This window comes from Alexandromys fortis, unplaced genomic scaffold, assembly GCF_014885135.2.
Source record: "Alexandromys fortis isolate MF-2015 unplaced genomic scaffold, M_Fortis_MF-2015_v1.1 scaffold_254, whole genome shotgun sequence".
In the NCBI taxonomy this organism is placed as follows: Eukaryota; Metazoa; Chordata; class Mammalia; order Rodentia; family Cricetidae; genus Alexandromys; species Alexandromys fortis.
Window position 1 is genome coordinate 856,712 of NW_026068130.1, and position 12,155 is coordinate 868,866.

Consider the following 12,155-nt stretch of genomic DNA (forward strand, 5'->3'; position numbering starts at 1 on the left):
CAGATAGACATGCTGGTCCCCTGGAGGGGACTGTTACCTGTGAGGAGCAGAGGTACTGGTGCTCTGTCAGTGTGTTCACCCCACCCAGCCCCAAGGCTTTCTGAAGTTCCCTTGCTCCAGTTGCTGCCTCTGGCTCTCCTTTTAACTACCATCCTACACTACAGAAGGTCACACGCTGGTTTTAATTGTTTCTGTGTGTTTGAGACAAGGCTGCCTAGGCTAGCCTTGAAGTAGTCAAGGCTGGCCTTGAACTTCTGATTCTCCTGCTTTCATTCAATTGCTGTGATTATAGGTGAGTGCTACCATACCTGGCTTCATATGCTAGCTAAATTCCTGATTACAAAGTTAGAGGAAGGTTATCAAACTTTGAACAGGTAAATTTTAGCTTTCCTGAAAATTCTTATACAAGTGATGAACTAAAACTCAGAACACTGGTTTTCCTCCAGAATTTCACTGATGGGGCACAAAGGGCAAAGGAACCTATGATGAGATTTGAATAATGATGATTCCAAGAACAAAAACCTGACCTAATCTTGTTGCATTTGATGGCAATTTAACAAAAGCAACCAATCAACCAAATAAACAAAAAACATTTCTCTGAAACAAAACAAAACAACCCCAGTAAAATTGAACAAGAAAAAATATTTTATTTGTCTTGAATCATGCTTGGAGGAAAAACAGGTGAGATCAAAGGCAACTGTAAGTAGGAGAAGCTCTTCTTGAATGGGAAGCTGGAGGTGGGCGGGAGGAGTGGACAGATTGGTGAAAGGTAGTGGGGAGGAGACCTGCAGCACTCTGGACTCCAGGAGTGGGGCCAGGGAGCATGGCTCTTCCTTCTAAGCAGGCTAGGCTAACCCTGGAGTCTTTACAGGCTGAGGTAAGGCAGGAAGTTCAGTGGCCAGAGGGAGTAACGGGAAGGACAGAGCTGATGATACTTGTGTTAGCTATCTGTGTGATACAGGGGCACGTAAGGATTTTTTAAATCACCCAAAGGCCTAGAATACATGGCAGATGTGCAGTGAACTGCCCTAGGAGGGTGTCTGATAGCTGTGTTGAAACCCCACAGGTAGTCATGTGACATGCTGGCCCTTTGACTCACTGGGGTAGAGGGCCCTTAGCTCACATCCTGTAGGCAGTACGTCCACCTGAGGCCAGGCCTGGAGGGCAGTGAATGCCAGCACCCGCCCCTTCCTCTTCACCTCCCTTTAGCTCCCTCAGACAGACCAATGGGCTCTTACGTTGTTCTCCAGGCCCTCGATAACCTCGATACCATTGTGGCTGAGGTACAGTTCACGCAGGTTCACCAAGCTCTGTAGACCCTCAATCTTTGTTAGCCGATTGCTCTGTAGAAGAGAATTAAAAAGTATCATTCTTGGGGCTGAGGAGATAGTTCAGTAGTTAAAATATCTTCCACTTACGCTTGAGGACCCAAATTTGAACTTCCAGAACCCACACAAATGCCAGTGAGTATGGTGGCATGCCTGTGATTCCAGCCATGGAAGGAAGCCCAGAGATAGGTGATTCCCAGAGCAAGCTGGTCAGCAAAACTAGCCATAAAATTAGCTCTGGGTTTGACTAAGAGACTCACTCTATGAATAAGGTGGAAGAGCAATCAAGGGCGATTCCCAACTTTAATCTAATCTGGGGTCTCCACAAGCAAACACATACACACATGTGCATGAATACACACACAATCATACCACATACATTCATACCACACACAGGAAAATATTAAAAGATAAGAAAAAGAGCAGTCAGCTACACAGAAGGTGAGAAATACAAGGGCTTTAGAAATGAAGTTTCCCATTTACCCTATTTTATTTAAAAAGTGTTGGGAGGTGGGGGTGGATGAGTAAAGTGGTTCAGTGATTAAGATCATTGGCTAGTCTTTCAGAAGACCTAGGTTTCATTCTCAGAACGGACACAGCTGCTCATGATCATCTGTCACTCTAGTTCCGGGGTATCTGATGCTTTTTTCTGGCCTCCAAGAACACCAACATACATGCAGGCAAAACAGCCATACATATAAAAATAAAAAATAGGCATTCAGGAGGCAAGGCAGGTGGATCTGAGTTCTAAGCCAGACTGGCCTACAGAGTAAGTTCCCGGATAGCCAGAGCTACACAGAAACACCCTGTCTGTATAACTAAAACAAACAAACATAATAAAATCAAAAAATTAAAATATTCTTGAAATGGGACTTGAGAAGAGGACTAACATTTTGGGTCTGTTGTACTGGGTTGAATATCATGTTGAAGTTTGGAGTTTTTATATGAAAATCATACTTTTTTTTTTAGATGTATCTGAAGGTTTATTTGAAGTAATTAAGAAATAGATTTGTCTTGTGTATGTATGTGCATATGACCATGTAATGGCGGGTACATGGAGGTCAGGGGACAACTTGTAGAGTCAATTTGCACCTTCTATCATATGGGTGCTAGGGATTGAATACAGATTTTTTTGTTTTGTTTCTGTTTTGATGTGGGAGTGTCTTCTATCTATCTGTTGCTTTCATTGGTTAATTAATAAAGACTGAACAGAATGCTGGGAAGAAGGGAAGTGAGGCAGACGCTATAGCTCTCCTCTCCAAGATGGATGCAGGTTAAGATCCTTCCCGGTAAGCCACCACCTTGTGGTGCTACACAGATTACTAAATATGGGTTAAAGCAAGATGTGAGAATTAGCCAATAAGAAGCTGAAACTAATGGGCCAGGCAGTGTTTAAAAGAATACAATTTGTGTGTTGTTATTTCGGGGCATAAGCTAGCCAGGTGGCCGGCAGGAAGTGGCCCGAAGCTCCTACTACACTGTTTGTTTGTTTTCTTGAGACAAGGTTTCTCTGTGTGACAGCTTGAGCTGTCCTGGAACCAGCTCTGTATATTAGGTTGTCCTTGAACTCACAAAGATCTGCCTCCCTCTACAGAGTGCTGAGATTAAGGTGTGAGTCACCTCTGCCAGGCAGGTGGTCAGTTTTGGTAACAGGTGTCTTTACTTCCTCTGCCATCCTGCTGGACCTCTTACTATAACAATTTAAAAATCTCAAAAGTATCAATGAAAGCATTTTTGTTTTTTGTGTATGGGTGTTCTATCTGTATGTATGTTTGTGTACCACATGCATGCCTGGTGCTGAGGCCAGAAGAGGTTGTTGGAGCTGCCATGTGGACATTGAGAATGAACCCAGGTTTCTCTGGAAGAGCATCCAGAGCCCTCAACTGCTTTCTAGCTCTCCTCAAAGTATCATGGGTTTTGTTTTTGTTTTGAATATTTAGTATGTGTAATGTGTATATGTGGGTGTACTGGTAGACATCAGAAAACTTGCAGGAAATGCGTTTTCTCCATTATATGGGACCTGGGGAATTGAACTCAGGTCATCAGGCTTGGCAACAAGCACCTTTACTCACTGAGTCATCTCTTCTGTCCTAACTTTTTTTTCGAGACAGGGTTTCTCTGTAGCTTTGGAGCCTGTCCTGGAACTAGCTCTGTAGACCAGGCTGGCCTCGAACTCACAGAGATTCACCTGCCTCTGTTTCCCGAGTGCTAGGATTAAAGGTGTGTGCCACCACCGCCAGGCTCATTTTTGTTTTGAAAGGAAGCAATTTTCATTTCTTTTAGAGTATCTTACAACTTAATTACAGTTCAAAAATTTCTCTTTGAAGTCGTCTGTAAGATATTTGTTTTACTCAGTCTATGAGGTTCCTGTGCCATGTCAGTGGGACCTGCCACACGAGGCATCCCAGGCACACCCAGGCATATCTCCCTTTAACCCTTCAAGGTCTGATTCTGCCAAACAAAAACGAAACCTCAAAAACCAACAACAAAGTCCACATGAATCAGGCATAGTGCTGCACACCTCTAATCCCAATATGCAGGAGACAGAGACAGCAGGATTTCTTGTAAGTTTGAGACCAGCCTGGTTGATAGTGAGTTCCAGGCCATCAAGAGTTACATAGTGAGACCTTGTCTTAATTAAAAATAAAAGTTAACGAGTCTTTACATACATTAGTGCTGAACAGCTGAACTGTCCTCAAACCCATGGTCTCACAAGGTCTGCCCTCTCTGTGAAATATGGAGAGAGAATTTCTACCACTGAACAGATACACTTGAGAGGAATGGAGTGAGCTCTCCCTCCTAAAGATGGCCAGAGTTCATTTATTGCTCAACTGCCAATAGAGAAAGGAATGGACATCACTATTATTTTATGCGCATAAACGTTTGCCTGCATGTATGTCTGGGCATCACATGCTCGCCTGGTGCCCTCAGAAGCCAGAAGAGGCTATTGGACTAGAGTTACAGATATTTGTGAGTTGCCATGTGGGTGCTAGGAAGTGAACCTGAATGTTCACTTCCAGAACATTCCAGAAGAAATGTGTCAGATTTTGTGGAACGAAACATCTGTGAGTCACCATGTAGGTGCTAGGAATCGAACTTGGATCCTCTGGAAGGGTAGCTGGTACTCTTAACCATCTTTCCATCTCCCAAAATTGAAATCCTTAAAAGTAAAAATAAATTATATAAGAAGAACAGAATTTTAGTTTAGAATATATGTGTATGTAAGATCTGTGGATTCTAATGTTTCCACCATCTACTGACTGTGAAACAGTGTTGGTCACGGAATAAAACAGGTTGGGTGTGATGGGTCTGTGAGAATGAGAAGCTGGGAGCTGGTGAGGCCCAATACCTGCATACTGAGGACTGTCAGGTTGGTAAGTGCATCCAGGTTCTGAAGTTTTGTAATTTTGTTTTTCCCCAGAAACAAACTCTCCAGGTTGGTTAACGTGTCGATATTTTCAATTGCCTGTCAAACAGACAAAACATCAAGTAAAGAATCTAGACCATAAGATGAGGCAATCTAAGACTTCAGCTCTGTGATGTTTGGACTCTGGGAACTTGCTAATGAACTATCTCTTGAATATACAGTATGGAAAAGAACGAAAATGATGGAGGATTGAAGACTGATTCCTGGGGCTCACTGCCAAACCCAAAATCTCTTTCTCTCTCCCCCTCCCCCCTCGTTTCTTGAAACAAGAGATTCTCTGCATAGCCCTAGATGTCCTGGAATTCACTCTGGATACCTGTAGGCCAGGCTGGCCTCCAGTTCAGAAACTCGCCTGCTTCTGCCTCCCAAGGCAATATGCTACTACCACCCAGCCAACTCTCATACTTTCAGAGCTCTGGGATTATTTGAAAACTCATAAGCTCGCTGATTTCTCTGGCCTAAGTGGCATTTCATTCTACACAGCTTTTGAGACTGTGCATTCCCATGAGCCTAGGCCTCTACAGAAATCAAGATACTGGGAACTTTGATCTCAGAAGTTCATGAGGGATGCCCCATGGCTGTTCCCATTCCTCGTCCCTTGCTTCTCCTTGGTGCAGTCATATCTACTCAGTCCCAGTTTTGTACCCTTATGGCTCTTGAAGAACCATAAGGGCAGGCCACAAAGTGTGGTACAGTACTTCCAAACACCAACTGGGAGCTGCTTCACACGTGGAGTGGCAGACACAGGCATGTAAACACCTGCCTCCGTCATTAACCAAGCAGACTGAGGACAGACACAGCACGATGACACAAGATGTCAAAGCTAGGCTCATGTAGTTTTAAGACTGACAAAACCCTTGTGTGTGCCCATGGGTAAGCCTCCCTCCTCTGCCTGGCAGATCCTCTTCCAATATCAGAACTTACATGACCCTCTGAGGTTCCTGACTGTCAGATACAAGGCACTTTCCCTAGCTGTTATGTGTCAACTGGCAAAAACTTGGGTTTTGCTGGGTGTGGTAGTATATGCCTTTAATCCTGGTACTGGGAGATCTCTGTGAGTTCCAGGACAGTCTGGGCTACACAGTGAGTGAGACACTATCTCCAAAGACTTAGTTTTGTTTCTGTGGAACACTGTAGCCTCCTTTTTTCAAAGGCCTTTCATCTTCATTCTGACCTATGTTTTCAAGGTCAAATGTATCTTGAACATCAAACCAAATTCTGCCAGAGGACATTTTTAGGGGATGAAGGACCAGCCCAGTGTTCTGGGGGACATTTCAGCTGTAAAAATCTTGCTTATCACATGATCACTGCAAGTGTGAAACACACCTCAATTACAGACAAAAGAAAACTACTATGAACAGGTTTAAAAGAAAAGCTTAGCTGGCTTTCTTTATGGAGCACAGCTGGCACTAGCTTGGCACAGGACCATGATACAGATAAAGAGCCATGAAAGCTAATTACCAGACAAGACAGTCGGTGTGAGCACAGTTCTTATTAATACTGGCTTCCAAGCTCACATAATCAACTAACCTGGGCTCACAGGGGCTTACGGAGACTAGACTGAACCGACAACCAGAGAGCCTGCATGAGACTGGCCTAGGCACTCTGCATATATGTTACAGTTGTATAGCTTGGTACTCTTAACAACGGGAACAGGGGCTGACTCCAACTCTTTTACTGGCTTTTGGGACCCCACTCCTCATACTGGGTCATCCTGCCCAGACTTAAGACATGGGGAGGTGCTTAGTCTTACTGCAACTTGATACGCTATGTTTTATTGATACTCACAGGAGATGTGTCCTTTCCTAGATGGAGATGGAAGAGGAGGGGTTGGGGGTGAGGAATGGTGGAGAGGTACTGGAGGGAATAATGGAGGGGAGGCTGTGGCCAGGATGTAAAATAAATAAATGAATTAAAAAAAATATTGGCTTCCAGTTAACAGTTTTCCTTAACTATTTCCCTGCATCCTCCAAACAACATGAACCTAACAAAGCCTCAGCCGACCACATACCCTATGTGCACCACTGCAGATCCATCTGTACTTACTCGGATGCGGTTCGAGCCCAGCTCCAGCATCTGTAGTTGATGTAAGGTACTTAGGTTCTCAATTTTACTGATCTTATTGTTGACCAAGAAGAGTTTTTTCAGCTGTGTCAGTTTGTCAATCCCTTCAATGTTCCTCAGCAGATTAAAAGAAATATCTAGAATCCTGGAAGAAGCAAAATATTTCTTGAAAGAACACAGGAACATAGGAGTCAGAATTCCACTTAGAGGATATCTGCCTCCAGGATCTGCAGTCACTAGGAGGTTGGATCTCACCATGGCCCCATCACTCACTGACTGGCTCACACTGGAGCTGACCTATGGGACCATGAAGCTGTCTGGCGCCTGGAGGGCAGTAAAGGCAACCTGCAGGCTATGAACACTGTTTCCTAACTGTCCTATGTAGAGCAGAAACCAGGTTTCATTTATGTCCGTGTCCACGGCAGAGCCTAGTACCATGTTCAACCTGAGTGGTGTTGGACTAAAAATGAAACAAAGAAAAATCAAAACAGACGGGCATGGTGGCACATGTCTGTAAGGCCAGTACTGGAGAGGTGGAGGCAGAGGGTTAAAGATTCAAGATCATCTCAGCTACAGAGAGTTCAGTTCAGCCTGGGCTACTTCAGACATGATCTCAAAAAGAAACAAAAACAAAAGCCAGCACCAACAAAGGAATGAAGCCAGATAAGGCTATAGCCAGGTAAAGCTGATCCCTGTAGTCAGAAATGTGGCTGACACTTGTTTTTTAAAAAGGGGATTATGTATTAAAGATCCTACTTCCCAGTTCTTACATCATTATTGAATGAACTCAGCCTTCAATGTTAATGGCATGTAAGAAACTGTTGCTCCCTCTTAGAGCTCTAGCACAGGGCAGCCCTCCAGGACTATAGCCAGGCAGTGGGTAGGTCACCCTTGTCACCCAACCCATCCCATCTCCTCTGGGTCTCCCTACTCACTCCAGTTCTGTCAGCGCCTCCAGATTCTCAATCTTCTTGATCTGATTATCATAGAGATCCAGTTCTCGAAGACTCTGCAGTTCCTCCAGGTTCTCAATGCATTTAATTAAGTTTTGACGTAGGCAGAGTGACTGGAGGATAGGAAGAGGATCAGCATTGGCAAAAAAGAACACAGGGCCACACTCCTGGGGCTATTTCATGCTGACCTTCAAGGGGCAGTGAGTGGGGATAAGAAGCTGGAATTACTCTCCCCTACTTGAGAACATGCACAGGCCCAAAGGAAAGTCAGGAAGACCCATATTGAGCATACCTGTTTGGGGAGGAAGGCCCTGAATAGGGTTGGAGTGTAAGTCAAGTTCTCGCAGTTGGAGGAACCTTTACTGGGCTCCATTATGAGAAGTAAACTTAACTGTAGTGAGCTAGTACAGGAGACTGCAAGGCCTCGCCAAGGCAGTACTAGAGCCCAGACTTCCCACCTGTCCCACTAAGAGAAACATGAGAATATAGGCCAGCGTCACCCACAGGATGGGAACAAGGATTATGCATATTCTCCAAGTAAATGTTACCAAGTCACCTTGTGTACAAGGACAGATTCCTCTCACCTTCACTTTCTTCAGCACCTCGAAGCCTTCAATCTTTCCAATACGATAGTGATTCAGATCAACATCCTGAAACACAGAGGAATTTTGCTTAGAACCATCAGAGTTTCTGGAGACCTGGCCCGGAGCTGCTTAGGAGAATGCCAGAAGAGAAGGGAAGGGAGAGGCTGTGAGGGTAGTAGATCCATTTGTGATTGGCAGGTTGACATTTTATTTAGTTGTGATTTATGTTAGTTTTATGTAAAACTGACCCAGTGGTTAGTCTGAATCCAATTCCCTAGCAACTGGACACATATCCACATCCACACTTTCCCAAAATTGGGGGTTTAAGGACCCATATCAACAATATGACCACTGGATACATATAACTTGAATCAAAAGCATTTCATTTGTCACATAGGTCTTAACTATCTAAATAGAAATAGATTTCAACTGCTAGTGTTAAGAATAGTAAAAATACAGGAAATCAAACTAATCAAAAAAAGTCTTGGGTGATCTCTTTAGTCACTAATCTGCCACCTTCATAAAAGATAAGCTGATGGCTGGGGTCATCTGTAACCATGCCCTTTGAGGCTGAGTCACGCAGGCAGCATTACCTCTGCATCTCGGTCCAGGCTGATGGTTTCCATATCCACTGTCAGCTCATGTTCCTCTAAAAACAAACAAGCAAAAAGAACAATTCTGTTTATAAAGAGTTGCTACTCTGCCCTAGGACTGGAGAAGTTTGATGCAAGGGACACTAAAGATGAGAAGTGTTATAGCAAAGCCTCCAAAAGTCATCTGTGCCTCTGAACCTCCTAAGAAGCCAAAAGGCAGCTTGAAGTTTTTGGTGGGAAGGAGGAGGAAAGCAGCTGTCTGAGTCTTGGTGAACCCAGGGAAGCATAGTCACTGCTGGGAAGCATGTTCCCATCATGACTGTCACCTTGGAATCCCTGGAGTTTGTGTTGCCAGAAGCCTCTCTACCCATGTCTTCTTTCCCTTCTGTTTGTGGCAATAAATTGGGCCACTTGAATACAGCTCATGCTGGGCATATTACATGTTCTGGGATGTGCCTTTTATTGCTTTGGAAACTAGCCCAGCATCTACAGATGCTTCCCTGACAGAGAGGGAAACAAAATGAAGCAGAGCTCAACAGACAGGATCAAAGAGCTTACTGAATAATTTAAGGGTACTTCTCAACTGGAAGCCTGGTGAACTAATTCCAGCAGAGAAGCCCATTTGGATGTCATGAGACTATCCGCCCTAGAGAGCCAGATACAAATTGCTTCCTGCTGCAGTGGAGAGTCTCATATGAAAGCCCCGTTTGCATTTCATCAGAACCTGATTAAAAATAATGCTGAAAGAATTAAGGAACAGAGGAATGCAAATACATGTGCACATATCCCCAAAACACTTGAGATCAACAGCATTTCCCTTTATTACCAAAGTGTCATCTACTTTCCCTAGTGGTCTTATAGTTTTTCCCCTTATTTTGTAGCCACTGACATCCAAATAAAGCTATTTTGACTGGATTCCTGCCCCACCCCCTTTCTCAGCCTCGGATTCATTCTGTAGCTCAGGCTGGTCTTGAACTTGTTTAAATCTTTATTTTATGTACTCGGGTGCTTTGTCTACAGGTACGTCGGTCCACCAATTGAAAGACCAGTAGAGGGTCCCCTGGACCTAGAATTACAAGGTGCTTGTGAGCTGACATGTGGGTGCTGGGAATTGAATCCATGTCTTTTGGAAGAGCAGCCAGTGCTCTTAACAACTAAGCAATCTCTCCAGCCCCTTAGCCTTGAATTTTTAATACTAATGCTTCAGGTCCCAGATGCTGGGATGATATATAAGTACCACCTAGCTGCATGGCTTCATAGATGGTGTTTCCCTTAAGATATTTTTTATCTTGAAACTTTCTGTAGGAAGGAAACAGACTGCTTTTTTTGATTGCTTCTTTGAGTCTAAACTGTTTTGTCCCAGAATACTCTCGCCTCTATTTCCTTTAACTTCTTATCACTTATTACTATTTTTTTCCCTAGGCTCCCTTTTCCTGTGTTTCTTTTCCTTAGTGCAAACATGCACTTGCATCTATAGTAGAGCCAGCTTACGCACTCTTGACCTCAGCCCATATCTGGCTCCTCCAAACATTAGCAGACTATGTGCTGGTCAGCCTGTTTTTTCATTGGAGGCCTTAGAGAGAAGCATGTGGCAAGGGACCAGCTTAATAACAAAGAAGAACTGGCCATTCACTTCACTGACTTTCTATGATATCTTCTCTACAGCAGTCAACAGTACCCAACTAAAATGTTACTTTTGTTGTTTACCTATAATTTATAGTATATGAACTAATCTGGTATTAAATAAAAGGAATTAGACAAACAAGAAGACATTACAAGAGTCCCCTTATCCTCTAAAAAAAAAAAAAAAAAGCAGTAATTCACCATCCATGAGCTCAGGAAGTTGTGACAGGAAGGCACTGTAGCTAAGGCAAGTAGTCAGGCCACTGATGTCCAAACCAGACACGAAGACTAAAAGTAGGCACAACCAGCAGCCACACTGGGCTGGGTTAGAAATGGGGCTCTCCTAGGCTTCTTAGGATATGTGCTGCACAGCCCCAAATTTCCTGTCTAACAACAGCATCCAGCATGGGTTGTTCCTGTCCCTTCTTGAAACACCAGCTTAACCTGGAATAAAGTTACCAACTGGAACAAACTTCTGGTTTGGTGTTTTTTCCCCCCCGAGACAGGGTTTCTCTGTAGCTTTGGAGCCTGTCCTGGAACTCGCTCTTGTAGACCAGGCTGGCCTCAAACTCACAGAAATTCACCTGCCTCTGCCTCCTGAGTGCTAAGATTAAAGGCGCACACCACCACCGCCTGGCGGAACAAACTTTTGAAAGTATCATAGTTGCAATTTTTAAAGTAAGGGTCTAGGGATATAGCTCAGCTGTAGAGTCTTGTATAGCAGGTGTAAGGAGGCCCTGGGTTCAATCCTTAGTAATGAAGAAAAAGAGCTGGGGGAAGAGGGGTTGGGAGATAACTTAGTGAAGGGGTTGTGTAAGCCCAGGACCTGAGTTAGATCTCTGGAACACACATAAAAACGTTGAGCATGATGGTATACTTGTAACCCCAGTACTTGAGAAATTCAAACATGTGGGCTTGCTGCAGTCAGTCCAGTGTAAATGGCCATTTCTAGGCCAGTAAGAGGCCTTGTCTCAAAAACAGTAAACTGAGGAACAACACCTGAGTCTGTCTTCTGGCATCTACATACATACATACATACATACATACATACATACATACATACCGGTATACATATACACCTCATTAATGTGAAATGTATATAAACATACATAAGTTAGGAAAAATAGGAAGGTAATGATTGACGTTTGAATGTCTTCTGCTGAAACTTATGTAAGTATGAGCAGTTCCAGATTTTTAAGGAGTAGAAATACATGTTCCCAGAGAATTACTATGTGTTCTAGTCACCTGGAGGCAAGAGCATGGACTTTAGTAAGCTGGGCTCTAGCCCAACTGGCCTGCCTTGCAGTAGGGATCTCTGGCTAACATGGGACTTTTACTCTCCGCACCTATCACACATTAGGGTTCTTTTACAGTGAGAAACCCATTACAGTAACAAACAGGAAACAAAGCCTAGGATCATGCTGCTCTAACTTCCAAGTCTTCCAGGTAGCCTAATATTTCAGTGGCATAGATCTCAGCCCTTCCGTGACTAAATCAAATGATGATGACAGCGCCCATTTGCTTTATCCACCCACATCACCTCCAGAATATCAGCTCTGAAGTTCCAAACTAACTGTGGTGGG

At 43.9% G+C, this 12,155-nt stretch overlaps 1 protein-coding gene across 1 annotated transcript in view; it reads right to left on the bottom strand.

Moving 5' to 3' along the window:
• Positions 1 to 12,155, bottom strand: part of Ppp1r7 (protein phosphatase 1 regulatory subunit 7) — a 28,856-nt gene that overhangs the window by 12,613 nt on the left and 4,088 nt on the right. The window contains exons 3-8 of the mRNA XM_050125992.1: positions 8,950 to 9,005; positions 8,357 to 8,422; positions 7,755 to 7,885; positions 6,802 to 6,964; positions 4,678 to 4,794; positions 1,239 to 1,343 (exon numbers count right to left, since the gene is read on the bottom strand). Coding sequence (XP_049981949.1) covers positions 1,239 to 1,343; positions 4,678 to 4,794; positions 6,802 to 6,964; positions 7,755 to 7,885; positions 8,357 to 8,422; positions 8,950 to 9,005 — 638 coding nt within the window. The remainder of the gene's footprint in view (positions 1 to 1,238; positions 1,344 to 4,677; positions 4,795 to 6,801; positions 6,965 to 7,754; positions 7,886 to 8,356; positions 8,423 to 8,949; positions 9,006 to 12,155) is intronic.